Source organism: Gregarina niphandrodes (genome assembly GCF_000223845.1).
Source record: "Gregarina niphandrodes unplaced genomic scaffold scaffold00047, whole genome shotgun sequence".
Taxonomy (NCBI): Eukaryota; Apicomplexa; class Conoidasida; order Eugregarinorida; family Gregarinidae; genus Gregarina; species Gregarina niphandrodes.
The window spans coordinates 1,203-27,942 of NW_011645815.1; the positions used below are offsets into that span (position 1 = coordinate 1,203).

General features: G+C 52.5%; 12 protein-coding genes across 12 annotated transcripts; 6 read left to right on the top strand and 6 right to left on the bottom strand.

Moving 5' to 3' along the window:
• Positions 1 to 439: 439 nt before the first annotated feature.
• Positions 440 to 1,689, bottom strand: GNI_157460 (ATPase; the record flags this gene model as incomplete). The annotated part of the gene is made up of 2 exons (XM_011134674.1): positions 440 to 1,528; positions 1,642 to 1,689. The coding sequence occupies 2 exons, from the start codon at positions 1,687 to 1,689 to the stop codon at positions 440 to 442; spliced, it is 1,137 nt and encodes a 378-aa protein (XP_011132976.1).
• A 37-nt stretch (positions 1,690 to 1,726) lies between these two features.
• On the top strand, positions 1,727 to 2,446 carry GNI_157470 (DEK carboxy-terminal domain protein; the record flags this gene model as incomplete). The annotated part of the gene is made up of 1 exon (XM_011134675.1): positions 1,727 to 2,446. The coding sequence occupies one exon, from the start codon at positions 1,727 to 1,729 to the stop codon at positions 2,444 to 2,446; it is 720 nt and encodes a 239-aa protein (XP_011132977.1).
• Positions 2,447 to 2,685: 239 nt separating this feature from the next.
• Positions 2,686 to 4,087, bottom strand: GNI_157480 (aspartyl aminopeptidase; the record flags this gene model as incomplete). The annotated part of the gene is made up of 2 exons (XM_011134676.1): positions 2,686 to 3,003; positions 3,038 to 4,087. The coding sequence occupies 2 exons, from the start codon at positions 4,085 to 4,087 to the stop codon at positions 2,686 to 2,688; spliced, it is 1,368 nt and encodes a 455-aa protein (XP_011132978.1).
• A 64-nt stretch (positions 4,088 to 4,151) lies between these two features.
• On the bottom strand, positions 4,152 to 5,999 carry GNI_157490 (putative tRNA wybutosine-synthesizing 1-like protein; the record flags this gene model as incomplete). Its single annotated transcript, XM_011134677.1, has 1 exon — positions 4,152 to 5,999. The coding sequence occupies one exon, from the start codon at positions 5,997 to 5,999 to the stop codon at positions 4,152 to 4,154; it is 1,848 nt and encodes a 615-aa protein (XP_011132979.1).
• Positions 6,000 to 6,021: 22 nt separating this feature from the next.
• On the top strand, positions 6,022 to 7,224 carry GNI_157500 (DNA repair Rad51-like protein; the record flags this gene model as incomplete). Its single annotated transcript, XM_011134678.1, has 2 exons — positions 6,022 to 7,054; positions 7,118 to 7,224. The coding sequence occupies 2 exons, from the start codon at positions 6,022 to 6,024 to the stop codon at positions 7,222 to 7,224; spliced, it is 1,140 nt and encodes a 379-aa protein (XP_011132980.1).
• Positions 7,225 to 7,320: 96 nt separating this feature from the next.
• GNI_157510 (putative midasin) lies at positions 7,321 to 15,702 on the top strand (the record flags this gene model as incomplete). Its single annotated transcript, XM_011134679.1, has 1 exon — positions 7,321 to 15,702. One exon carries the CDS (start codon positions 7,321 to 7,323, stop codon positions 15,700 to 15,702), a length of 8,382 nt encoding a protein of 2,793 aa, XP_011132981.1.
• Positions 15,703 to 16,010: 308 nt separating this feature from the next.
• Positions 16,011 to 17,058, top strand: GNI_157520 (putative SON protein; the record flags this gene model as incomplete). The annotated part of the gene is made up of 2 exons (XM_011134680.1): positions 16,011 to 16,414; positions 16,662 to 17,058. 2 exons carry the CDS (start codon positions 16,011 to 16,013, stop codon positions 17,056 to 17,058), a joined length of 801 nt encoding a protein of 266 aa, XP_011132982.1.
• A 44-nt stretch (positions 17,059 to 17,102) lies between these two features.
• Positions 17,103 to 17,657, bottom strand: GNI_157530 (hypothetical protein; the record flags this gene model as incomplete). The annotated part of the gene is made up of 3 exons (XM_011134681.1): positions 17,103 to 17,189; positions 17,227 to 17,585; positions 17,630 to 17,657. 3 exons carry the CDS (start codon positions 17,655 to 17,657, stop codon positions 17,103 to 17,105), a joined length of 474 nt encoding a protein of 157 aa, XP_011132983.1.
• Positions 17,658 to 18,524: 867 nt separating this feature from the next.
• On the top strand, positions 18,525 to 20,501 carry GNI_157540 (SON protein; the record flags this gene model as incomplete). Its single annotated transcript, XM_011134682.1, has 1 exon — positions 18,525 to 20,501. The coding sequence occupies one exon, from the start codon at positions 18,525 to 18,527 to the stop codon at positions 20,499 to 20,501; it is 1,977 nt and encodes a 658-aa protein (XP_011132984.1).
• Positions 20,502 to 21,081: 580 nt separating this feature from the next.
• On the top strand, positions 21,082 to 23,670 carry GNI_157550 (hypothetical protein; the record flags this gene model as incomplete). The annotated part of the gene is made up of 1 exon (XM_011134683.1): positions 21,082 to 23,670. The coding sequence occupies one exon, from the start codon at positions 21,082 to 21,084 to the stop codon at positions 23,668 to 23,670; it is 2,589 nt and encodes an 862-aa protein (XP_011132985.1).
• A 114-nt stretch (positions 23,671 to 23,784) lies between these two features.
• Positions 23,785 to 24,495, bottom strand: GNI_157560 (putative vacuolar ATP synthase subunit E; the record flags this gene model as incomplete). Its single annotated transcript, XM_011134684.1, has 1 exon — positions 23,785 to 24,495. The coding sequence occupies one exon, from the start codon at positions 24,493 to 24,495 to the stop codon at positions 23,785 to 23,787; it is 711 nt and encodes a 236-aa protein (XP_011132986.1).
• A 337-nt stretch (positions 24,496 to 24,832) lies between these two features.
• Positions 24,833 to 26,714, bottom strand: GNI_157570 (protein kinase domain protein; the record flags this gene model as incomplete). Its single annotated transcript, XM_011134685.1, has 2 exons — positions 24,833 to 26,665; positions 26,706 to 26,714. The coding sequence occupies 2 exons, from the start codon at positions 26,712 to 26,714 to the stop codon at positions 24,833 to 24,835; spliced, it is 1,842 nt and encodes a 613-aa protein (XP_011132987.1).
• Positions 26,715 to 26,740: the final 26 nt, after the last annotated feature.

Genomic DNA, 26,740 nt, shown 5'->3' on the forward strand with positions numbered 1-26,740 from the left:
AACCCCCTAAGAACAACTCAAGGCCAGAAAGTAGTGCAGGTGGATATCGTGTGGTCACGCCGCCAGTGTCAAGGAGCAACGGCATTAACGAAAGCAGTCACAACGCCCTTCTTGAGTAGAGCCAAATTGAGGAAAAATATCCGTAACAATTGGCAGACGGCATACCCTCCGTAATGAGGACTCCTTCTCCCTTCGCCCCCTCTCCTCCTCCCTCCTCCGTAAAAATGATCCAGATTTTCAAAATCTTCACTACAAGTCGAACAATCTGTCTCGCATTTTTACACCGACGCGATGATTGCTGAAGCTCGTCTTTTGCACCAACGCGATGAGGACCGAATCAGAAAAGGCTGACGCCGCGTGACATCACCAAAACACGACCACTCGCACGCTTTGTGACAATTTCGCGTAACCAGAGCCCGGTACTGCAGAGAGCCCGAGTCTATTCAAAAATAGGCAGGTCTCTTTTAGTTAACAGCGACTCTCCAAATGTTTTCAAGTTTTTTAGTCCTCGTACTTCGTTGGTTCTCAACGGCATTGGCACAACATGAAAATCATACGCGTACAGATCTCTTATTTGTGAGAGGTACTTGCTCTGCATTTTCCTCCGTGCTTCGTGGGCTTGCTGTAACTGATTAGCTTTGTTTTCGACTTTCTTGTACTCTTGGATGACCTTGACGCTGTCATCGGTAGTCCCCATGTGCATCTCTATTTGTTTCTGTAGTTGCTCTGAAGTAAGTGGATCTTCATATCCTTCAATTGGGAACACAATTTGGTTGACAACTATATACCTGGCATCAATTTCCTGCTTGGCAAGTTCTTGAACCAATCTTTCGGTTTCATATAGTGACAGAAACTCGGGTATACAAACGCACACAAAGGTTGTTCTGGTTGGGTCCTTGAACAGCTTCTTAACAGATAGTGTTACCGCTCTCATATGTTCAATTTTCGACATTATGCCGCTATCATCTCCACCACCGCCAGATATCATGTCCATCATGCCACCAAGCTTGCTACCCAGCTCGTTGAACTTACCAAAAGCCTTCTCCAGCAAATTAGGGAATGATAGGAGGCGTAGCGTATGACCCGTGGGTGCCGTATCAAATACTATGCATGAGTAGTTCATTGTCTGAACCGCCTTCATTAACTCACCAAATGACATCGCTTCGTCTATTCCAGGAAAGGCCTGTATCATTTCCGGTATCATTCTACCTAGGCCGAGTTCGTCATCGTCATCACTCAATTGAAACCCAGTACTCGTTTTCATACTACTGTCAATCTCCATCGCAAACAGGTTGCTAAACCCGTTTACTCTTGTAGGGCTGCTGGAAAACTTTTGGCCGAAGGCGTCACTCAGATTGTGTGCAGGATCGGTACTGAGAATCAATACGCTTTCACGTCGATTTGACAATTCAATTGCCAGAGAGCAACTGGTGGTCGTCTTGCCCACGCCACCTTTACCCCCCACAAAGATCCACTGCAGTGTTGTGGAGTTCACCAAAGATTCCAGTGTCGGATCCAGCACCTCCTCCTACGTCAACAGTTTCTTCGGGAAAGATGGGTTGTTGGTGAATACCTCCTGGCCTGTGCTCTGAGGTCCCCCCCCCCCCCTTTGAGTGCTACAGGTAGTAGTGCTTTGTTTACGAATGAGTCTTCATCACAGTCTGTGAAATGGTCGCTGTGCACGCTCATCGGTTTTACGGTCTGTTTAAATCGGTTTTAAAATCCGATGGATGTGGATGTGACCGGTCTCGAGGATGGAGTGAAGATGGACGGAGAGAAGACGGAGGGAGTTAAGCTGAAGGGAGAGAAGGCGGAGGAAGAGCCGCTCGCCGATATGAGCTGGGAGCGAATAACCGACCAGGACCTAGAAAACGGCATCCGCGGGATCGTGAATTCGGATAACATCACGAGCATGACAAAGCGTATCCTGCGCCACGAATTGGAGCAACATTTCGGACTGCCCGAGAACTCCCTACTGCCGGCGAAGGATCGGATCAAAAACGTGTTAACACGGGTAGTGAACGAAGTGGACCAAGTGTCGCCATCTTCGTCAGAATGCGTGCCGCGGAAGAAACGGGTGCGTAAAGAAGCTGAGGACTCAGAGGGGTCCAGCGCGGGGGAACAGCAACGAAGCGCCAAGCGCAGCAACCGAAGGTCTGCTACGGGGCCAATGACCAAAGCTCAGTTCATGGACAACGCCGTAACTTTCAAAAGCCAAATCGGTCCTGTCGAATTCGACCTGGCTCCGCGGAAATTCAGCACCGGCTCCTGCGGCTGGTTCTACGGCTCCAAACACGACTTGATGGTAGGCGACGTACCTGTCACTTGCCGATTTACTCTCAACTGCATCGCGCTCGGCTCCAAAAATTGGCCAAACGGCAAGTCCAAGGTCGCAGCACAATCTGATAGTAATGAAGAGGAAAATGACATCGAAGAAGAAGAATAACAAACCGATGGCACGCATCCCTGGCCCAAAAGATTTTACCCGAAAATGCAACCCAGAGCCCTCTGAGGCAGGCTTTCTTTGGGCATCCGCCCAGGACTGTTCGCCAATGGCCAGCTCCCCGCAGGTGTGTGCACAGGCCGCTCGGCAGAGCGGTATCGTCACAGGAAGTTTCAGACTACGTTGGTCGTCTGTACATTAAAAAGCCTGGAGCACAAACCAACGCCCCCTAAGGCACTTGTTCAAAGCAGCCATCCCTCAGGATGGTACTTGTAAGCAGCTTTTTCACAGAACTGGAGCATGCTTTCAATGTCTTGGACTCCGCACACTTCTCGGACAGAGTGCATCGCCAAAATAGGGATACCAATATCAATAGTTTGACATCCCAATGCAGTAGCCAAGATGGGGCCGATAGTGGAACCGCATGGAGTGTCGTTCCGCACAATAAACTCTTGCAGCTCGTCATCGCCCACAAGCCTCAACGACCGAAGATTGGCGATCGCTTTCGGTGTTGTAGCATATCGTTCATTCACATTAATTTTCGCTACTACTCCAGCGTTCTACAACAGTCTATGTTAATGAGTCGAAGCTTACCATTTTGGGTTTGTGCAGAGCTTGGTGCTTCCCAGGATAATTCGGGTGGACGGCGTGAGCGGCATCACAGCTGAAAATAACGCAGTTACTATCGATGGGCGTCGTGGGACACAGACGACCCAACGCTTTTGGCAGCAAATTGCTAGCTGCGCCAACGATAGAGTTGCTTCCAACCTCTTCATTATCAAAACCAACGCAAATAACCAGGCGATTTTTCGCTTTGCTTATATCGATCCGCGTGAACGCGTTAAAGGTACTCCACAGCGACGACTTATTATCCAATCCCTGCGCGCTAATCAAGTCCTTCCTGACTCCGAATACCTGCGCGGGTTCTGTATCGTACAAGCAGAGGTCGTAGCTCAGTATATCCGACCCGCATACTGTGGCAGAAACCTGTTGGGCACAAACCTGTTGTGCAGAAACCTGTTGTTCACAAACCTGTTGTGCAATGTAGTCTTTCAGGCCGTTTTCAAGAGGCCCAGTGGAAATTATAGGTACAAGCGTATCTTCCGTCTGAGGTTTGAACGACTGTGCCTCGTCTCGATTTTGCAGATGAATGCAAAGATTAGGCACGATTCCGATGGGGTCCGGACTCCGGATCACAGCCATCTCGGGCTTTATCAGTGACCCTTCTTCGCGACATTTTTCAAGCGTCTGAGGCACACTGTAACATACCAGACCACAAATGCCCAGAGGGCGGTCATACCAGGTGTGCCAAAGCCCCCCACCGTAGGTAGTTACCCCCAATTGCGCCACCTCCTCCTTGATAACATCGCCGTGCGGTCTTGACCTTAGACAAGGGGAGTCGGTGTGTGATGCAAAAACAATAACGTTCCCCGTCGCCATGTCAAAATCCGGACTTCTCTTCCATGCCAGTATAGCGGATTTCTCACGGATCATGTAACCCTTCATGGAGGTTTCCGTCGCGTCTTCTTCATGGATACCGTGTGCTTCCAGCATCTCAGTTGTTCCAGCCACTGCAGAGTATGGGCTGCCATTATGCTTGTTCAACCATTCCACAAACTCGTCGGCGGGCTTTCTGACTGTCATCACGTCCACTGATCTGTTTTTGCGAAAAAAAGTACGACGGGGCGTGCCGAATCCACCAAACACATCAAGAGCAGGAACACTCATCGCATGTCATTTTTCGTTTTCGTTCTTCCTCCATCATCAAAAGCCTGTTTTTACGATACTTGCGCTTGTCGGCGGGATCGAATCCCTTCTCCTCGGCGCCTAAAAGCGCCCACGAAGGGGTCTCCGCCGCGTACTCCAGGTTGTCAGGCTTCTGACCAACAGTCAGGAGATCCAACGCAGCAAACCATGTGAAGAACTTTGGGTAGTCAATCCATGTATGCCACTTGCCATTAACCTTGTACCTGGCCTTGGCTACGAGCACACTACACGAGTGCTCATGTTCAACAGCGAGCTCGTAATCCATGCCCATATTTTGCAATTCAGCTACAAGCATCTCGCCAAATTCCACGACCTCCTGGTGTGTTGGCACGTTGGTCATTCTGATGCCGCAGCCCTTACCGGTAAAGGTTACTCCCTTAAGCTCAATGAAATCCGGCTCGCCAAGCGGAATCAGCAGCGCATAGCCCTGTACGTCAAACTCGTTCCGGTCTTTCACAATCGTCAGCCTGTAAACTGTTCTCTCAATTCGGTTTTTCAGCAGTGAAAGAGATTTGAGGAAACGCTCCCAGTAGTCTCTATGTAACGGCCGGTCCAGCTCCTTCATGGTCACCGGATCGGAGGCGTCTACTGATACATACAACTGAGTACATGTGCCAAGCAACTCGAGCTGCTCAGGGAACTGCCCGTTGTTTACGAGAAAGGTGGATATAGACTCCCTATGGAGACGGCTTAAAAGCTCGTTGATGCGCGGGTACAAAATGGGTTCACCCACAAGGCTCAAGGCACAATGGGCAACCTCCAGTCCCTCCGTCAAACGACCAGTCTCCTCCACACCACGGGCCCCCTTGAAGACCTGAACCATATGCCGTTGTTCAACCAGCATCTGCTCAACGATGTGCCCGGGATCGTCCGCCTTCCAGTGCCATTCTCTTGCAACCGGGTTTTTCTGGTGTCTCCAGCAAAACACACACTTGTTGGCGCACGCAAGACAACACGTTGCCTCCATGCACCGGTGAGACTGGATGCCGTAAAATGTATGCTTGTAACATCCCCCCTGACCCCGCAGCTGGTGCTTCGTCCAGCGACACATCTTCACTGCGCTGTGGGAGCCCACTAAGCGGTAACCCTGCTTCATCAAAACCCGGCGCTGAGTCTCACCCAGCATCTCCTTGTTTTCGTCGCGACCTTCCCCTTCGTCATACGAATTACATGACGCGTCACTGTCGCTACTGTTGTCGTCATCCTCCTCGCTACTCTTGTCTGCGGCCAGAGAGTCTTCGATACCTCTGGATAAACACTTGTCAATCCATTGAATTTTTTTCTGCACGTCTCCTGCCGTAGCGTCAGAATCACTTGCATTAACATTAACTAAATGCTCCACCCTCCTAGCACCAGACAATTTCATTAGCTTGTTAACTTCAATGGCAGGGCGACAGAATGTCGTACCTCCGTACGCCATGTCACCAAATCCCAAGACACTAAAGCTTATGCTTTTGCGCTCTTGTGGAGAAGCTCGATGATCATTGGCAAAGGCTCGCAACTCCTCCAAAGCTGCCCGGCACTTCGGCGCGATGGTACCACCCTCTGATGTGGCGACAAAGAGGAACACATTAGCGCCTCCTTCCGCAACGGAGTCGTAAAGCCAGTCATTGATATTGGAGAAACAACATGTTTCTAACAAAAGCACTTCATTGAAATAAGCACGTACATTTTCGTCTTTCACGCCAGTATCGAGTTTAAACTTCCTCGCGGTAGCCTCGGCAAGCTCCAGAACTTTATGGCGGACGCCCATCCATTCGCTGCTATATATCAAAATAGTGCGCGGCATTGAGCGCACACTATTTTTTATTATGACTTCGGTGCTTCAGGTCCAGAGAAACAGCGCCCAAATTATGAAAACGGGCGAACTTCGGCCTGACAGTCGCTGCAGCGTTCAGACAGTGGCATCAGTCACGGAGATGGCTCGGGACATGGAACATGGCTTCGGTGATCAGACAATAATGACAAATGAGCAAGCTTTGGAATCCGTTTCGGAAGGCCCTTTGCAGCTCGAGGTGCTTTTAAGCAAGGGATTCACGCACCGGGACTTGGAATTATTAAGGGAAGGAGGGATTCAGACGGTTGAATGTATCGCTTTTTCTCCAGATCGAGCTATTGCCGAGATAAAGGGAATATCGGACCAAAAGGTGGAAAAGCTTAAAACCGCTTGTCGAGGCCTATTAGGTCTTGGTTTTTGTCTAGCCACGAACTTCCTTGAGGCTCGTCAAAACCTTATACGATTTACCACCGGAAGTGTGGACTTGGACCGAATCCTTCAGGGCGGAATTGAATCAGGCAGCATCACCGAGATTTTTGGTGAGTTTAGGACGGGCAAAACGCAGCTGTGCCACACTTTAGCCGTCACTTGCCAACTGCCGGTTGACCTGGCGGGCGGTGATGGTAGGTGTTTGTGGATAGACACTGAAGGAACGTTTCGTCCCGAGCGGGTAGTGGCAATCGCTGAGCGGTATCAATTAACACCGCACGTCGTACTGGATAATATCATATACGGCCGCGCTTTCAACACCGACCATTTGCTGCAGCTTCTTGTGGAGTCGGCCGCCATCATGGCGAAGACCAGGTTCGCTCTCGTTGTGATAGACAGCATCATCAGTCTATATCGAAGTGAGTTCGCGGGACGGGGCGAGCTGGCCAGTCGCCAGATGCACTTGGGTAGAGTCTTGCGAACCTTACAGCGCATTGCTGACACCTTTGGAGTTGGTGTGATTCTTACGAACCAGGTTATGGCCAAGGTGGATGGTATGATACCCGGGAATGACAAACAACCCACCGGCGGTCATGTTCTAGCCCACGCTAGTCAAACTCGTCTGTATATGAAAAAAGGTGAGTGGGCATTGTCGTCTGGGCTAGTCTGGTGAACCTCACAGTTACGAGCTGTTTGCTTAGGCAAAGGTCAGAACAGGGTGTGCAAAATAGTTGACAGCCCCAATCTTCCAGAGGCGGAAGCACAATTCAGCATCAAAGAGGGGGGCATAGATAAAGCAGACAATTGAATTTCGGGTGAATGGGAACCACTTCTGTTCACGAGTTCTTTGTGAGCCGCGGGCGCGGGTGTGTTTTGAGGGATTAAAAAACCGCGTCTGCGGGGTATGGATAGTTTGGTAGTGTGTCATGACGGTCGGGACGTCGGCGGGTGTGTGCGGCATTCGAGGGTCTATTGCGTTGCCTTCGACGAGCACACGGATTCCCGGGAGCTGGTTGGCCAGTGGGTATGTAACGGTGGAGGCGATTTTGTTTGGAAGGCCGGGCTTCTGCGGAGAGCGGTGGAGGACGGCGCGTGCCTGCTGGTGGAAGGACTGGAGCACTGCAGCGAAGACGTCGTTGCCAAACTGGAGCAGGTCCGGAAGCAGCGGCGCATAGAGACCGACCCACGGCAGGTGGATTTTGTTCCTGCGCACCAAGACTTTTGTATAGTGTTGGCACACAAATACTTCGGCGAACATTGCAATGGACCGGTAGTGAAGGCGCCGGATGATGAACCCCTGCGACACCCGTTGTTGAAGAACGTGGCCCTGCTGCCAGTGTTGAATATAAACAGTACGGGGAGCGAGGACCGGTACGGCACGCGACTGAAGATTAGCCGACTCATTCGACACTGGCACCGCGTTTGTCTGGCGCCTGTGAACGTGGACCGTGCCGTGAGTCGTGCACCCAAAGTGTTTCACTCTGTGATGAAAAGTGTGGTGGCGATGGTCTACAATGAGTGCGTGCCCCTATTCGACCCTGCATCAAATGGAGGCTTCCGCTCTGTTGCGCGCTTGGCAACTTTACCCACCATTTTGTTCAAGCAGAAGATGAAAAAGGGCAGGCTATTGTACTTCATTCGTGTTTTACGGCGATATGAGAAGGGACTTCGGACGCTGCAGCACTGGCCGGAACTTGCAAACATACCTGAGGGACATAGACTTCAGTTAGGGTGCGTGATTATGATCACATTGTTTAGCCACTTGCCTCACGTTGTGCGAGAGATTGTGGTGGACTTTGTTGTCCTTCCGTTTCTCGGCTTTAGTCACGCAGCTGGAAGCTCGCCGACAGGGTCAAGCAGCTGTTCAATGAGGAGGCAGTTGCTTTACCCTGTGCTACCGGAGCCGCTCTTCGACGTGTCGAAGGTGGGACTGGTTCCAAATCGGGTCCAGAACTCGGTAGTGTCCACGTGTGTCCGCGCGCTTTCCTCGGGTAGACACTGCCTACTGGTTGGTAGTGCCGGTGGTGGTAAAACTGCCATTGCCAAGGCGCTGGCTAAGGGAGCGGGAAAGGAGTTGTTTGTGTTCAACTGCCATGATCAAGCGGAGTCAGGAGAGTTGGTAGGCGACCTGGTGCCCTTGAATGTGGAATCTCTATTGACGCGTCTTTTGCACAAGCTGTTGGCGGATCTAAAAAACAGAGCGGAAATGGCTGAAGGATTGCGCGAGTTGGAGGCGATTGAGATGTCGATTCAGCCACGACGGGACCTGCTAGTCAATTTAGTAAAGCAATTAATCGGTTTCATGCCCAATGAGGAGGCAGAACAGTGGAAGACAGAGCTGGCTGAAATAGAAGCTGTCAAGGGAGTCCGTAGTGAGTTTCGGGAAGGGCTCTTATTGCAGGCGATTCGAACAGGCTCCTGGTTGTTGCTCGATGAAATTAACCTGTGTCCTGCTGGTGTTCTTTCCCGTGTTATTCCACTGCTACACGGCGGGGATAGCGTCCATTATACAGTCTTTGAAAATGGAGGAGAGTTAGTTCCTGTCCACCCCGGCTTCCGAATAATAGGCTCCATGAATCCACCCATGCCTGTCGACCATTTGGGCAACATTTCAGTGGGCGACCATGACTCGTCACTGGTGAGTCACAAAAAGCAATTGCCGGACACGGTTCGGGACTCCTTTATTGAGGTGTATTTGGATGAGATTCACGACTTGGAGGATATTGAGGCCATTGCCTCTGCTTGCCTCCCATTGGCGAAGCATTCGAGGCTAGTAGCAGAGTCATTTAATTTGTTGAAAAACGTAATAAATGGCCGGCGAGATAAGTCTCAAGTTACCACTGTGCTAAGTGTGGGAGGTAAGGGATGCTCTCTGCGGACATTGAGCAGGGTCTTGAAGTTTGTCGAGCGTAGAATTCTCGGCGCCAAAGGGGATTCGCTACGCTACTACGTTGAAGGCATGCTGCTGTTCTGTGGGTCGACACACCCAGATTCCGATAAAGTTATGTTGCAATTGCTATCCTCGTTCTTGCCTCAACAAGTCAAGGAATATCAGGGAATAGAGGATAGAGCCCTCAACTGCCTACCGCTGTACGATGGCAGGACGGCGTTTCATGAGTTTGTTAGAAACCTAAGGCCTAAAGTCGAACTTGTAACACAGAAGAATGCCCGCTATGATGCTGCAGGTAGTAGTGTACCAGGTGCATGCGGTACTCGAAAACTCGGTGCTGACGACTGTGTAGTTGGTGCACTGATTGAAGACCAATTCTTCATTCCTACCGGCGAACATCCTTTTGACTACGAGAGTGCCTGTCGTGAGTTTCTATGTCCACGTTCCGTAAAGCTTTTGATGAGGAAATTGATGAGGCTTATTCAAGGATCGATGACTCCCATTCTGCTCGAAGGTGCTACCTCAGTAGGAAAAACAAGTTTGGTAGAGTTCCTGTGTCGTCTTACCCACAACGAGTTCATAAGAATTAATAACCATGACCAGATAACAATGAGTGAATATGTCGGCTGCTATGTTCCTGACTCTACAGGAACTTTCTCTTTCCAGATTGGGCCGCTGCTGAAGGCGGTCCAAGATGGATCTTGGGTCGTACTGGATGAGTACAACTTGGCCCCTCAGGAGGTGCTAGAAGGGTTGAATAGGCTATTGGATGACAATCGAGAGCTGTTTGTGCCAGAATTAGATCGGACCTTTAAGGCACATCCCAACTTTCGAATGTTCGCCACACAAAATCCGTCCTCCTATGGTGGCCGCAAAGTCCTAACTGAGGCTATACAAAGCAGGTTCGTGCAGCTGCACGTCACTGAGCACGACGCGGATTCGTTGCTGCTCATACTCCTGGGCCGCTGTCCCGATATCTCCCCGGCTATAGCTAGAACTATGATCGCTGTTTACGAAAAATGTCGAGTGCTGCGTGGAAACAATGCCTTTGATGTTCTAATTACAATTCGAGATCTTCTAAGGTGGTCCAAGTTTAATCCCCTGGAGAAGCCCGATGACCTCATTCGGTCGGGGATGATAGTTATAGGAGAGAGGTTAAGGTCTTCCGAACAGCGGCAGGACTTCCACGACACCATCAGCTCCATTATACGTCCTAAGAAATGCCCCAAGGCCACTGCCATCCAATATGACATCAGAGACGCGGAGTCGTATGAGCAGATCGCAGGACTAAGTATGACGTATTCGATGAAGCGCTTGCTGTCGTTGGTGCAGTGGTCGTGGGAATTCAATGAACCCCTACTCCTGGTTGGTGTCACAGGATGTGGCAAGACTGCGGTCATTAACGCTGTGTCCCAGTTAACCAGTTTAAAGCTCACAGGCGATGTGGCCAAAAGAGGGCTCATAACCATAAACTGTCAGCAGAACACTGAAGTCAGTGACTTCATCGGGGGGTTCAGGCCTGCGATGGTGACTCAGGAAGATGTCAAGAATATTCTTGCCGCGTGGAAGTCTCTATTGGATGTTGTGGAGACTTTACCTACATACACCCAAGACATAAAAAAAGCCTACAAAGATCTCACTGCACGGTATGAAGAACAAGAGTTGTTAAATCAGAATGTTAGTAGATATATTGACCAATTCGGTAAAGAATCCTTAGCGCTTGCGGAACCCTGTTGTGTTTCGAGGCACGATTTAGTGACGATTAAATCCTTACTAGAAGATTGCAAACTTGCTATCCAACCGCAGACGTCTCACCAACCACCGACGGCTAGCTCGTCAGCACCCGTGGCAGCGCAAAAGGAAGGCGTTTCGTCGTCCCGAGAGAAACTGCTTTCTGACGACGAGCAGGGGGTAACCAATGCCGCGGATTTGAAACGAGTCTATACTGAAAGTTATCGCAAATTCAACGACGCTTACGACGAGCTGCTGAAACTGATTAGTCTGGGAACTCGAGCTTTTACGTGGCAAGATGGCCCTCTGGTTAGGGCGATGGTCGAAGGACGACCTTTCCTGATAGATGAGATCAATCTGGCTGACGACGCCGTGATAGAACGCTTGAACTCCGTGTTGGAAGGCTCCAGATTCTTGCGAGTCAATGACCGAATGGATCCTGTAATCAGGGCCCATCCTGACTTCCGAATTTTCGCGACCATGAATCCTGGCGGTGACTTCGGGAAGAAGGAGCTGAGTAAAGCTATGCGGAATCGGTTCTTCGAAGTATACGTCGACCGAGTTCAGTTCACGGACCCCAGCTGTGTCAAGATTGTTCATGATCGCCTCCGCCGAATATTCCGTTCCGAACACCATTCCGAGCGTGATAAGACACTGATTCACTTGCTTACCAAGATCGGTATCGACGTGCTTGTGTATTTGGAACAGATTTGCGTCAACGAAATCTCTATTCGGGAGATTGTGACGTGGCTCGACTGTACGGGCAGAATCTTCAAATCAACACACGAATTACAGGATAAGAACTCAACATATGTACCAGAGGATTTTGAGGCCTGTTTCCGGGCTCTCCTGCATGCCTTGTGGGCTACTATTTTAGATGGATTCGAGATTAGCCACCGGTCTACTAACACCCCACCTTCATTTCTCCTTGCCGACTGTCTCTCCAACTTGCCTGAGCCTAGCAACCCACAGGCTTGTATAGTTCTGAAAACTCTGGCGTCAATCCATGAAGTGACGCAACAGGCTATAGCACACTCGGATGCGGCGGCTGGTGCTGTGAACGTATCGAAGCTAGCCCAGGAATTCTATCCTGATGGATTAGGCTGGATGCATGATACCACGGTTCAGTGCTGTACTGGTTTGCTGAGACTTGGTCCCTTCCGCTTGGAGCCCAAATCGTACACAGGGGAGCTTCCCAACCAAGCCACGGGCATAAGCAATGGAGCGGTGAATCAGAGCCGTATGGACCTGGTGGCCTACCGAGGGTTGACGATGGATTCGCGGACAACGGTGGAAAACTTGGGTAGAGTGCTCCGCGCAATGCATGCGCCTCAGCCAGTGCTATTGGAAGGATCTCCGGGCGTCGGCAAGACTGCCCTAGTTCAATGGTTGGCTTCCGTGAGCCAGCGGCGTTTGTATCGGTTTAATTTGAATGAGCAAACAGATATTGGCGAGCTCGTGGGTTCATTTGCTCCCGAGGAGTCGTCATTTAAGTGGAAGGCGGGCGGCCTGACAGAGGCTTTATTGAATGGCGATTGGGTTCTGCTGGATGAGATCAATCTAGCTCCGCAGCCAGTGTTAGAAGGGTTGAATTCTCTATTAGATTTTCGACGTTGTGTATTCATTCCAGAGTTAAATAAAACGGTCTTTCCCCGGCCGGGTTTCAGACTGTTCGCTGCTCAGAACAGGCAGGCTGACGGCGGTGGGCGTAAGAGCCTGCCTCGATCCTTCCTTAATAGATTCGCCAAACTGATTGTCAATACTCTTACCCAAGAAGACCAGATAGCTATCCTTCATTCATTAAGTCCGGATTCCGATGAGCTGTGGCGACGAATCGTTGTGCAAGCGCTTGCAGACCTCAAGGCGGTTCGTGTGCCAAAAGCGGTCGCGTATTTGGAGTCTCGGTGGCTGCATCGGTTGTCAGGTTCTTGGGAGTGGAATGCCAGGGACTGTCAACGAATTCAAGCCGTAGGCAAGTGGTTGCGAGAAAGATTCGGATGGGAAGGGTCGCGGCTATGGCGATTGGCCTTCGATCTGGTATTTTACCGACGGTTTACTCACGGAAAAGACAGGGCCGTATATAGGGCGATAATGGATGAGTACCTACCATGGACTCCCTGGCCTTCGCAGCAGCAACTAATCGCAACTACCGGAAACTCGATCGCATCCTCGGCTCTCCGGCCCTCGACGCTTAAGTCCAGGTGTCTCAAGTCTTTGACGGAAGTGCAGGCTCAGTGTTTGCTGCCAGTAGTGGCCTCCATTGCGGCAAATCAACCAGTTTTGCTATCCGGAGGTCCCTTGGAAGGCAAAATCACTCTGGTGCACGCAGCCGCGTCTATTCTGGGATTGATTACCGAGGTAATGCACATGACGCCCATGACGGACAGCTCTGACTTAATGGGATCCTATATCCGAGAAGGAGAAGTACTCCGATGGGCTCCGAGTGTGCTTTGTCGAACAGTCGAGTCTGGTGGTATTCTGGCTTTAGTCGGCGTTGAGCACGCTGAAGCCGGTGTGGTCGACCGACTCAACGGACTACTAGAAAGGCATGGGTACCTAACATTTTCCGATGGCGGCCAGTTCCGGAGATTGAAACCCCACCCTGACTTCCGAATTGTATTGTTAGCAGCCACGGAATACCCTGTGTCACTCTCTCCAGCGGTCAGAAATCGCTGTATAGAAGTCTCAGTTCAGCTACCCGTGGTAGGAGGTGTTGAAAGGAAAAGAACCCCTTTGAACGAAATTATCGGATCCATGATTCGCAAAAATAGTGGTACCCGCAATGATGATGTTTTTGGCAGACTGAAGATCATTACAGAAAGTGGATGTCAAGTTGCCTTGCATATTGCCCGCTCAACTGGTCTTCTAAAGGGGAGAGACAATGAGGACATCACAGAGTTACATTCACTCTTTGAGTTAGGAGACCTATCTAGCTGGCTAGCATTGGACAACAGCGTGAAAAACATCTTACCACCAAAGTTGCTCGCAATTCTACCGTCTCGATTTTGCTACAGGATATTCATTATAAATCTCGTGATGATGATGTTATCCCTGACTGATGCGCCATTCATAAGTCAGGCACACGTGTGTGCCACGGCCGAAAGCGCCACGGCCGAGAGCGCCACGGCCAGGAAAATCGATAGACATGGGATGCTAAACTTTATTCAGCAGAGATTGATCCAGCTGGCCAAGGAGAACGTGGTGAGCGATTGTATGTTTGACTCAGTATGGAAAGCTGCAATGGCGTTCCAGATTCCTGACGAGGAGGCAATGATATTTGATAACATCCTTCGACTGCGGCAAGGGACTAGGGGCTCGTTTGCCGAAGAACTCAGACGATTGTATAATGCGGCGGGGGCGACCAGGAGTGGTATTCACGGGAATAATCGGGTAAATACGACTATCGCGGAAAGCGGCTCGGATGAGACTGGTCCAGTTGATGGTAAGCTAACCCCAGAAAGGATATTGCCCGGCGACGTGCTAGCTAGTGAAGAGGTATTTGAACGCGTTGCCGTGTTCTCGGGCGACGACATACCGACGACCGCCAAATGTCATGTGAACTCCCTGTCGCGCTTTGATATTGATCCGAATCTGATGCGAAATAGAATTGCGGCGGAGGAGGCTTTGACTTCTTGCAGTGGTGGGGCATTGATTGAGCTGTTTGCGTCAGAGGGACGAAAGTTGAAGGTTGATGAGAGGCTTATGGCATTGGTTGATTTGATGAGTCTCGGCCGATTGTCGGTGGAGCTGGAGAGGGTGCGGAAGCTCGTCGCTCTGCAACGGAATACATTGCCGGCCTCCTCCGATGCGTGTTCCGATGCTGTGGTAGAGGCAGCGGATCTGTACGTAATCCGCCAAACATCACTGTTGGATGTCTTGGCCCCGCCTGTGGCGGATATGGAGGCGTATCATTCGGAAGAGATTGTGTTGGGCGCAAAGTTTCAGACGTGGGTCTATGTCTTCGCCAACCTCAATCAGTCGCTGCTGGAGGCGCTGTATCCAAGTGAGACTTGCTTGCAAGTTCTTAGAACTATGGTTCTCAGCTGTCCGGAGTGTCCTTCGGACGAGAAGGCAGACACGTCAAGTGCAGAGCTGGCTGGCAGCTGGCAGCTGTTGAGGTCGGTTGTGCGTAGCTACTTTACGAGGTGCGAGAGCAACATGTGGGGTCTTGTGCAAGTCGCTGGGTCGACGGTCGAAGGCATAGCTGGGACCGAAACTCTACAAAAGGGATTCGGGCGATGGCTGCATCAGCGACTCGGTAACTACACCGAAACCGAAATAGAATCCTTGCGGGAACTTCTCAAGTCCCTTCAGACCCCCGAGCCCGGAGAGGCGGCGGTTGCCGCAATCATTGAGGAGTGCAGGGCAATGGGCGAAGGACCCAGCGACGACGCCGTTAAACAAGACGGCGCTGCGTGCACATCGACGAGCTGGGATTCTTTCTTAGCAATGAGGCAGGAGCTGGAAAGGATCGACGCCTGGACGCTCCCGCCTTCGGTGATCGCTCGCGTCAGTCGTGAGACACGTGTGCTTCAGTGCGTGACACACTTTGCTGTGACCACACTGGACATGGAAAACGACGAGCAAAATTATCAGCCCACTGCCATAGAGCCACCAGCCGATCCGTTGACGGGGATAGCAGTGAATTGGAAGGCGCTCCGATGACTGTGTGTTTTTTGATGCTCTCTGTATGACCTTTTTGTGATCACCTTAAGACCATTTTTATGTTCCCATATACCAGTTCGTTCGAAGTGGAGGAGGTGACTGACGAGAACCAGTCCTTGTCCTCGTCCTCCTCTGTGAGAACCCCTACCACCGTGCCGCGGACGGGGCCCACCGTGGATGTAACCCCGGGGCAGTGGCTCATGAATTCTGACTACAATCATTCGGTAAGAGCCGTTCCCGTTCCCCTTTTGCCCCCGTTCCATCACCACTAGTCCTGTTAGCGGCTTGCTGATGAGAACACAAGTGGCATGCTGTCGTCGGCGCATCATGAAGGCGGCTTGCCTGCGAATGTGTTGGAGTGCAGTGTAGAGACTCCGCGAGGGTCGATGCGAGGCTTGCCGGAGGGGTCGCCTATGTGGGCAAAGAACCACTTGCAGGAGACGGGGAACGTCAATATAATCGAGGATGAGCTCATCAAGGGCCAGCTTCTGAAAGCGCCTTCACGTTCCAAGTCGTTCAAGTCGGCTGACCGGAAGACGTCTGAAGAGGAGCGTTTGTACATGATGCGGGAGGGAATCAAACTCGATTTAGACTCCAAGCAAGACGCGAGTTACGTGAGCCATTTTGCCAACGGGCTCGGCACTCCGCCTGGCTGCGGCTCTGCCGTGGACACCCCCACCAGTGGCGCGTTACCTGACCCGCTTTCCCGATCGTCGGGCGTTACACCTCACGGCGCCGCCCACCCTGGCGACGCTTTGACAGTGCTGCAAAGTTCTAACAGTATTCCGAGCTCAAGCACGCCTCACAGCTCCGCCCGACCGCCATTAAGCTTTACGGATCGTCCTGCCCAGCCGCCGACGTCTCTCCCGTCGGACCACTGGGACACCCTTCACTCCCAGAACTTCCCAGCACAAGGGCTGCAGTCGCTAAGTCTGCAATCCCAAGGTCTGCAACCACAGGGTCTCTTATCCCAACGGCTCCAGTCTCAAGGTCTCCAATCCCAGGGAGTCTTACCCCAGGGTCTCTTGTCCCAAGGGCTCCAGTCTCAAGGGATGCAATCCCAGGGCCTCCTACCCCAGGGTGTCTTGTCCCAAGGGCTCCAGTCTCAAGGTCTCCAATCCCAGGGCCTCCTACCCCAGGGTGTCTTGTCCCAAGGGCTCCAGTCTCAAGGGATACAATCCCAGGGTCTGCTACCCCAGGGTCTCTTGTCCCAAGGGCTCCAGTCCCAAGGCCACCAATCCCAGGGCCTCCAGCTCCAGGGTCTTTCGTCCCAAGGTTTCCTGTCTCAGGGTCTCCCGTCTCAAGGTCTGGGCCGCCAGTCTCAAGGTCTCCAGTCTCAAGGTCTCCAGTCTTTGAACGGTGTCCAGTCTCAAGGTCTCCATTCTTTGAACACGCAGTCTCTAGCGTCCGGCCATGCGCACACCCAAAGTCTGCAGTCGCAGGGTTCTCCTTCGGGGCATCCTTCGAATAGCCTGCAGTCTCAGAGTCTACAGTCGCAAGGTTTACTTTCGGGGCATCCTTCACAAAGCCTGCAGTCTCAGAGTCTACAGTCGCAGGGTTTGCCTTCAGTACATCCTTCACAAAGCCTACAGTCTCAGAGTCTGCAGTCGCAGGGTTCTCCTTCGGGGCATCCTTCGAATAGCCTGCAGTCTCAGAGTCTTCAGTCGCAGGGTTTGCCTTCAGCACATCCTTCGCAAAGCCTACAATCTCAGAGTCTGCAGTCGCAGGGTTTGCCTTCAGCACATCCTTCGCAAAGCCTACAATCTCAGAGCATTCAGTCGCAAAGTCTTCAGTCGCAAAGCTTGCAATCACAAAGCTTGCAGTCTCGAAGCGGCCCGTCACGACAATCCCTTGAATTGGTGGTGCATCACTCAGTTCAGTCCCTGAATATGCACTCTACAGGTACCCATACAATGGGTTCCCATACAGTGGGTTCTAGCACAATAGGATCTCATTCAATAGGCACCCAATCTCGGATGTCTGACATGGTGGCTCACGGATTTTCGCATGCCGTGGATGGCCTCGACTATATACCGACTATGGCGCCCGTGATGAAGCCGCAGCTACAGTCAACCATTTCCTCACCCACAGGGCGGAACTCTCAGCCAAATTCAGACCAGAGCCGGGAAACGACGAGCCATCAGAATTCGGGTAATGATTACCTGCCTTATACGAGCAGTGCTCAGCAAATTGCGGGACAGCGAAGTGGAGGCCAGGCTGGTGTGAACCAAGCCAGTTTGAATCGTCAAGGTCTGAACGAGCCAGGCTTGAGCCACCATAGCGTGAACGGCGTCGGAATGACTCTAGGCGGGAGCTCAATCGGAATGAGCCTCACAGCTAGCCAGATGGGTCTAGGTCCGGGCACTGGTCTGGATCAGACCCTCTACTCACTGGATCCCATACAAGACTCAACTCTGGGCCGACCTGCACTAGGTCCATCCATGCTTGGCCAACATATGTCACCCCATGGATACCCCACGCTGGTTCAATCCCCTTTGAGCCCACCAATGTCCCCTGACGGTCAACCCATGTCTTCGTTGATGCAACCTAGAATTGGACAAGCCCATTCCACACTTGAACAAGGCTATCCTTCTTTTGATCACCCGTTACTGAATCAGCCCGTCCCTTCGATGGCTCAATCTCTTCCTTCAATGGCTCCGCGTGTTGCTTCAATGGGGCAATCTATCCCATCAATGGTTCAATCCATCCCTTCAGCGACCCAACCTATGTCTCAAGCTGTCCCTTCAACGGGACAATCTATCCCTTCAATGACTCAGTCGATACTAGGTCGGCCGGTGTTAGGCCGAGTGGGCGGCACGTTCATGCAGGGCGGTGCAAACCCGTTGGTTCAAGCGGGAATGCTTCAGCAAAGTATGCGCACTCAGTTTGCCCACGGAGAAGACCGTGCAGTGAGCCAGCGGAGCAACCATGGCGTGAGCTACCGGAGTCAGAATGAGCGCGACTTCGGCAGCCCCGACTACAGCAATGCCGACTCCGACAGCCCAGGAATGGGCCCCTCAGGAATGGGCTCTTCAGGAATGAGTCCCTCAGGAATGAGCCCCTCAGGAATGAGTCCTTCAGGAATAGGTCATTCAGGAATGGACAGCCCTGCCATGGGCTTGCACAGATTCGACAGTGGCAGCGAGGACAACGATTCCGTGGATAAGCGTAGCTTGGACAGTCACAGCATGAACAGCCGCAGCTTGGACAGTCGTAGCCAGGCCAGTCGCAGCGTGGACAAGCGCAGTCTTGCTAGCCGGAGCGCAGACAAGCAAAGCCTTGCTAGCCGCAGTGTGGACAAGTGTAGTCTTGCTAGCCGCAGTGTGGACAAGCGTAGCCTCGCTAGCCGCAGTGTGGACAAGCGTAGCCTCGCTAGCCGCGGTGTGGATAAGCAAAGCCTCGCTAGCCGCAGTGTGGATAAGCGTAGTCTGGCTAGCCGCAGTGTGGGTAGCCGCAGCATGGACAAGCACGACATAAACTTCCACGACTTGAATTCGAACAACTTGAGTTCACGCAACTTGAATTCGAACAACTTGAATTCGCACAACTTGAATTTGCAGAACATGGCTGGTGTTGAGATGAGTCCACTGAGCGTGAGTCGGCTGTTGGCTCGTGAAGATGAGTTGGAGCGAGAGCTGGAGCGCGCGCGGGCCTTGGAGCGGGAACAGGAGCGTTGTCGTCAGGAGATGGAGCGCCAGTTTGAGCGTACGGCGGCATTGGAGCGACAGCAGAGCATGCTGAGAGCCCAGCAGGGTGATATGCAGCGGGAGCAGCATCAGAGGCTGCAGCAGGAGTTGGCGGCCCGGCAGGAGGAACATGACCGCGAGTTGGCGGAGCATGCGAACAAGTTGGAGGAGCAGAAGCGGGCGCTGGAGGAACACCAGAGGACGTTGGAGGAGCGTCAGAGAGAGTTGGAGCGTCAGCTGGAGCGCAACCAAGAGTTGGCGCGCGACCACGAGGAGTTGGAGCGAGACCACGCGGATGAGTTAGAGCGTCAGCTGGAGCGGAACCGCGAGTTGGAGAGAGAACATGCGGAGACGCAGGCGGTGTTGGAGCGGCAGTTAGAGCACACACGCGAGCTGGAACGGGAACAGGAATTGCAGCGCGAGAAGGCGGCTGCGGAGGAGCGTGAGGCAGAGCTCCAACGGACCGAAGAGAGAGAGCGGCAGCTGCGGGACGCGAGGCTGGAGGAGAAGCGCCGTCGCGAGGAAGCGCGCAAGAGCAAGTGGGAGAAACAGATTGCACTGAAGGAGGAGATTGGGCTGATCGACCAGGAGAAGGCCCGGCTCGAATCTGGCCAAAAATGGCTCAACAGTGAGCATGAGCGGATCAACAGATATGCCAAGAGGCTCGACGATCTGGAAGAAAGCCTGCAGAAAAGACGCGAAGATACCGTCACCCCCCAGGAGGAACTGGACCAAAAAGAAGCCGTTCTCAACGACCGAGAAGAGGAGATCGTCGCCCTCAAAAAGGAGGTAGGCAACCTGCAAACGCAAGTACAAGCCCAATGGGTAGAAGTCTACGTCGAAGAACAGAAGCTACAAGCCGCCCAATCGCGCCAAGCGGCCCGCCTCCGAGAAGAGCAACAGAAACAAGCCCAGCGGGAAACCAACCAAACCAAGTTCGTCCCTCTTATGGACGGCTCCACTCCCGCCTACGTCCCCTCAAGCAATGACCAGGCAACTATTATACCCTCTGTCGTCCTTGTGCCGTCCGTTGCGCCCCAGTGCGACCTCCTGTGGCAAACCACAGGAACCGTTATGGTACCCAACCAGAAAAGGATGAATCCGAATTTCTAAATCTTTTTCACATCAACATGCACGTCGTGTCAGAACCAAACCGTCGTCGTGAGAAGCAAACCGCTGTGTGAGAACTGAAGCCGCCGGCTGTGTCTGGCGAGAGAGACCAGGAGGACTAGAATTATTCGTAGACGGCACGCTGACCAGCGTGCTGATAAACGAGCGAAGCTCAATCCCCTATGGATATGGACCCAAGACCCCTATAGACAAAGGTTATAATTATTGCCGTGGGGATCTGAAGCCCCTTGCGATGGATGCGTCGAACTGCTAAACTTACGACACCTACAGAAACAACCAAAGCCGAAGGGAGCTAAAACAACGAAGGCGAAGGGAGCTAGAACAACGAAGCCGAAGGAAGCTAGCTGATGGGACTCTGATCCGTCTTGGCGTCCCGGGTTTCAGTATGCGGCCCCCAGGTCCGCTAGCTTTGAGGCAACGCTTCGAGGCGCCGCTGGGTTTGCGACGGCTAGCAGAGAATCTCGCATGGGGAAGGGTCTAGGATTATAAAATTATTGCAATGCGCGCTGGCCTCCGAGGGAGGAGAGGAGCCTTGCGGCGCTTTGCGTTGGTGTTGTTGGGAATGCCAGACGCGGAAGGCTTGCTGTGGTTGCCTAAATTGGAGAAGTCGAGTTGGTTGAAGAACGATCCACGTTCGCCGGTGCAACTTGCGCATCGTGCTCGTGTGCAGGAGGCTATCAAGAGCGAGCCGTGGGACAAGTTGCACCACGTCACTGAGTCCGGGTTTGCGCGCTGTACCGTCGACTACCTGGAGCTGGCGCACGCGTTGTCCACACGTGTGCCGCAGCCCTGTGGCGTAGTCTGGAACACGGCCGTGGGAAAAGCATATCGTCCGGGGGTGACTAGGCGTCCGCAAGAAATGTTTACTCAGGGAACGATTGACTACGACGACGATGTGTGGGTGAGCGGGTGTCTTCTGCAGTACATGGAAGCTCCCCTGACGAAGTTGGCGGATGTTTGCGTCAACCAGCTTGACTACAAGCGTCCGCCACACCCAGGTTTGCTCGGCTGCTTCCGGACACTATACGACCCGTACACACTACCCCCCGGCGCGCCGGAGTCGTTCGCCGACGTTCTGGCCGAGCTCCATGTCCCGATCTCCTGGGACGAATTTAGAGCGAGCCAGTTGCTGAGCTTCTCCGAAAGCTGCCGCTTTGTACAGGGACTTCGGGACCGGGGGCGACAGTTGCTGAGCTGCTCCGAAAGCTGCAGCTTTGTACAGGGACTTCGGGACCGGGGGCGGCTGGCCGAACTCCCAGACGAGGCCGGGGCCGGCACGTCAGCGCGGTCGCTTGCTGGCGAGACGCCTGCTGGGGAAACGCTGGTGCATGTCCCGTTCTCCGGCTGGCTGACACCGTTTTCGCAGGTGTTTAAGGGTGAAGCGGAAGCCCACCAAGCCATCCGGAAGTTGCTGCACGACGGTCAGTGGAAGAAGATCCAGCAAATGAAGCCTGCAGATCTGAAGACTTGCAGAATGGATTACCTGGAACTGGGCCGGATTATTTCGTTGTATATGGACCATCCTTTCGGCTACTTCTTTATAGACCCGAACACCAAAGCAGTTATGACAAGGGCCCGCTTGGCTGCCGCAGGTGGTCAGACTGCCGCAGGTGGTAAGCCGGCCAGTGAGGCACTTGGGATCGACTATTCCTCGAGGCAGTGCGAAGTCTGGACGACCGGCTGCATGCTGCAGTCTGCTGCTGTTTCGACCGATGCTCTTGTCGAGTTCTGCTCGAAACAACTTGGGTACAAACCGGCGGGCAACCCGTGCCAATACGAGTGCTTGAGAGCTGTGGCTCTAAGTCCCCATGTTCATGCGGCGAGACTGGAAAATAAGGCAACCGAACGCCTAGCCACTTTAATCGAGAGCTCTCGGTGGAACGTATCACTTGACGAATTCATTGTCAGGTCGTCAACGCCGCAGAGTGACAACACAGCATTCGTTAGGTGGGAGCGCAGCCGGAATGGCATACAGAAGCCCCTCAACAAACAGAAGGGGAGTGGATGGGCAGCCGCACGTGGCGCCATCGGAGCGGGCAAGCGCATTCGGGAACAGGGCCCGACAGAAAACCGTGATGACTTTGACATCGCTTCCGACTCGGGACCCGATCGTAAGCGAGCAGGAGATTCGGCCCCAGAGCCAGAATCGAGTGGTAAGCTGCGGTTGAGCAGCAAGCTGCGGTCGAGCGGCAAACTGCGGTGGCGGGGCAGGCTACGGCCAGCGTCACGTGGCGCCGTTGCTGCAGCCCCTGATGACGAGAGTTCGCCAGATCCACGGGCTCGCAGAGACCAGCCGTCTTTCGAAACGTCGTCTGAAGCTGGAAGTTCGGACTGGGACTTAGAGGTGCCACTGCAGCTGTCTTTCGAAGCGTCGTCTGAAGCTGGAAGTTCGGACTGGGAATCAGAGGCGCCGGTGAATCTGTGTCCGTTGGAACGGCTGGCGGTCCTGGCTCCTCCGGTCGTGAACACACAGTGGCAGGGTGCATTGGAATCCGTGAGTGAAGAATGGGTCGACCCGGTTTCGCCTTTCATGGACGCGGACTACGGTCCGAGCGAATTGGCGGATCTAGTGCGAAATCTTGGTCAAGACTTGGTGTCACCTCCCGCTTGCTGTGCCGAAGTGCCTGTGGGCGCAGGGGTCAGCGTCGTGACAGTACCAGCGGCGAGCTCATTGAGTGAAAGGACTCCAACCGAGACTCAGGTTTCAGCGGGGACTCAGGCTATAACGGGGACCGGGACTGAGATCACTGACGACTGGTTTCCTGATCCGGATACGTCCATGATTGCGGTGGGTCAGACTACGGGTTGCGACTGGCATTTAGAGGGCCTCACTGACGCTGATTTGGACGTCTTGGAGGACATCAAAGAAGCCATAGGTGACGTGGATTTCGAAGTGACGGCAGAAGAGTATGAGGCTTTGGAGCCGTGCCTGAGCCAACTTGTGGAGTTAGCGGAGATGCCCGTCAAGCAGGAGGACCCGATATGCATAGAGTCTTCCGATGATGATGACGTTGTATGCACAGGCCGCCTGCTGCCGACTATAACCGGTCCCATGATAACCATCGACGTACCGGACGATGAGTCAGACGACTCTGATGAGATTATTTTCGTAGACAGCAGCAATCCACCCGGCCAAAAGCCCAGCATATGAGTACAGTCTTACATTTTATTACCTCATCTGCGCGTAACGTCTAAGCGCGCGGTGGAGAGTTCTCGGCCTGGAGAGTTCTCGGCCTAAGTTATGAAGGTCTGCGGCCAAAAAAAATCAGTTCTCGTAGAGGACTTTCCTGATTTCGGGCAATTTCTGTTGGACGACGAGTTGGAGGCGCGAGTCGAAGGTGTTGTCGCACTTAATTTTGCGGTCGGCGGAAGTGACTACGACGCCGCCGGTGCAGCTGGCGGCAGCACTTGCGTCGTCTGCATTAGAGGCAGGTGCTGGCGGGAGGTAGAACTCTTTGTCGAGCTCGGCCTTCACTGTCTGACCCTTGATGCCAGCGTTTTCGAGGATAGCTGAGTATTTTTGCTGTGCTGCCTTCAAAATGTCGTTTGTGACCACGTTCTCATCCTGCTTCCGGATACGCACCAGCACGTGGGGCTCCATCAACCGGAGCATGCATTGTACTATCAGTTCACAGCACAGTCTCGAGTATTTGCTCTGGTCCTTGCCCAACTCCTGCAACGATTTACTCGCAGTCTTCACGGCGTCATTAATCTTCATCTGGCGCGCAGCTATTTTCTTCAAACGCGCCTTGTTGATCGCCGCGGACTGCGCAATCGCCCGGTTCGTTTCAAGATCCTTTGCCTTTTTCCGGTAGTTCTGCCGAATCTTCTCCTTCATCGACTGCAGAGCCTTCAACTTCTCCACGTTGAAATCTTCCTGGGACTTAGCCTCAATCTCCGCCGCCTTGTCCTTCGCTTCGTTGATGATAAAAGCAACCATCTGGTCTATTTGACGTTGAGCATCGGCGTCCTCCATCCTTTTTCTCTACAATCAACTTTTGACCCCCGTCCGTGTGTTCCTTTTCCCGTCTCGGTGCGGTCCGTCTCGGTGTGGAACCAAGTGCTGGGGGCTGCAGGGGCGACGCATAACAGTGCTGACAATGTCTCCTACTTGATCTAAGATCTATACGTTAATAATCAAAACTTAAATTGTGACGCACAAAATAAACGCACACGCACGCGCGATTTTCAACGCGTCGCTCGAAAGTGAGTTCCGAAGAATAGCCCCCTCAGTGCTGACCCCGCCCGCTCCTGATCCCACTTCAGTGCTGGACGTTTGCGGACCCGACCCCGTCGTTTTCAATATAAAAGTGTCAGCAAGGCGACCAGTTGTTCGCCCAGTGCTCGTAAAGACGATCAGTCCTGCCTCCTGTGCAAAGCAGACGGAGAGCGTGGAAGGCGCAGCGAACATAAAGGTCTAGTACCTCTCGATACCCGCCATCATGCGCCAGCAGCCGTATCACCGCCTTGCTATCTGAACAGCCAAGAATGTTCAGGCACATATCAGCAGGCTCGCTTGAGGCAGCAGACGACGAGGCGGCAGGCAATTCCGACTGCACTGCCTTCGCCAACCGACGCCAGGCTTCCACCCAAAGCTCTGACCCGGGCGTCAAAGCATAACAGTCAACCACCAACTGACCTTTCTTGCACGATTCTCCACTCACAAGTATTGAAGGGCAGTCAGGCGCCTGGCACCCAGGTTCGTGGCAGACGTCTTGTCGCTCGTTACGATCTGGATACATAATTCGAAGCCATTCGACATCAGTGGTCTGATTCTCTGGCTTCAAAGAAACGTTATCGAATCCTGGAGAGCGCTCCCTAGGTGTGGGTGAATACTCGGAAATAGACGAGCAAGGCGAGGCAATAATCTCGCTCGACACGGCGCCCAAAGCATTAGCGTTCTCGATCGGATTGACACATTCGATCGGATTGGCACATTCGATCGGATTGCTGTCATCGATCGGATTGCTGTCATCGACATCTGGGGGTTCAACATCGGATCGAGACTCACTAATGAGCGACGATTCCTTGGAAGGTTCCTTTTCAATAGTGAAATCCTTGGGATGGTGTTTAACGACATATTCGGCGATCAATTTTGCGTAGAACGTGCTTCGCTTCTTGAGGACCTTCAGAACAAGAGCTTGTGCACTAGGGCGGGGAGGTGCGGTTGCGTTACAGCACTCTATATTCTTTACCAGCTCGTTGGCGGCAAGGGACTCCCAGTCTGGGCGCTGGTCTGAGTTATCTTGTAAACATTGACATATGTAATTCTGGACAGTTCGTGGTAGGTAAACTGGAATATCGAGATCATGATATTGAGCTCGGACATAAACCAAAAATTCTGATGGGGCTTGAAAAGGTGGTGCGCCAGTAGCCAGCTGATAGAGTAAGCAACCGAGGCTCCAGATGTCTGATTTGTATGAGGTTACTATTCGATTGCGTCGACTTTCAGGAGGCATGAAGTTGGCCGTACCGACATAAAATTTAAGTGATTTTTTTGATCGTCCGTGAGACGATCGATTTCCTGCTAACGTCTCATCATATGGTAGAGATATATCCAAGGCCGAGCCAAAATCTATGAATTTCAGTAGTGTGTTATTTGTCATCTTGACTATATTTTCTGCTTTAACATCTCGATGAACTAAATTGCAACGATGAATATATTCTAAACCTGTTGTTATTTGCTTCCACCAGTCCCGCAGTTGATCGTAATTATGCACTCCTAAATAACGGATATCCTCCCATAATTCTTGACCTTCGCAAAACTCTTGTACCAAACCTAGTTCTAAGTCAGTAGCAAATGTATGGTACAGCTTGCATATGTGCCTTGCACCATGATTCAAAGTGACTTTACCCATGGTCTCCTCGACCGCCGTTTCCTTATCCTTGATAGCGTTTTTTGAGCGTCCTTTCAGTCGTGTGAAGCTTCGTCGAGTTTCGTCATCACGGTAGGAGTCAGGATTCAATTTGATTAAGCAATGCTTCTCCATTAGGACCTCTAGTTTTTTGCCCAACCTGTCCATCTCCAAACGATCTATCATCTTTAGGGCGACCGTTTCGCCGGTAGATTTTATAGTCGCTTCGTATACCTTCGAGAAATTGCCTTCGCCAACCAGCTTCTCTATAATGAAATCATCTACATGGAGCTGCACGGGGAAAAAGGTCGGCCACGTCCCACTCACCTACCTTAGGCATACTTATAAAAAAAGGGCCCGTGCCCG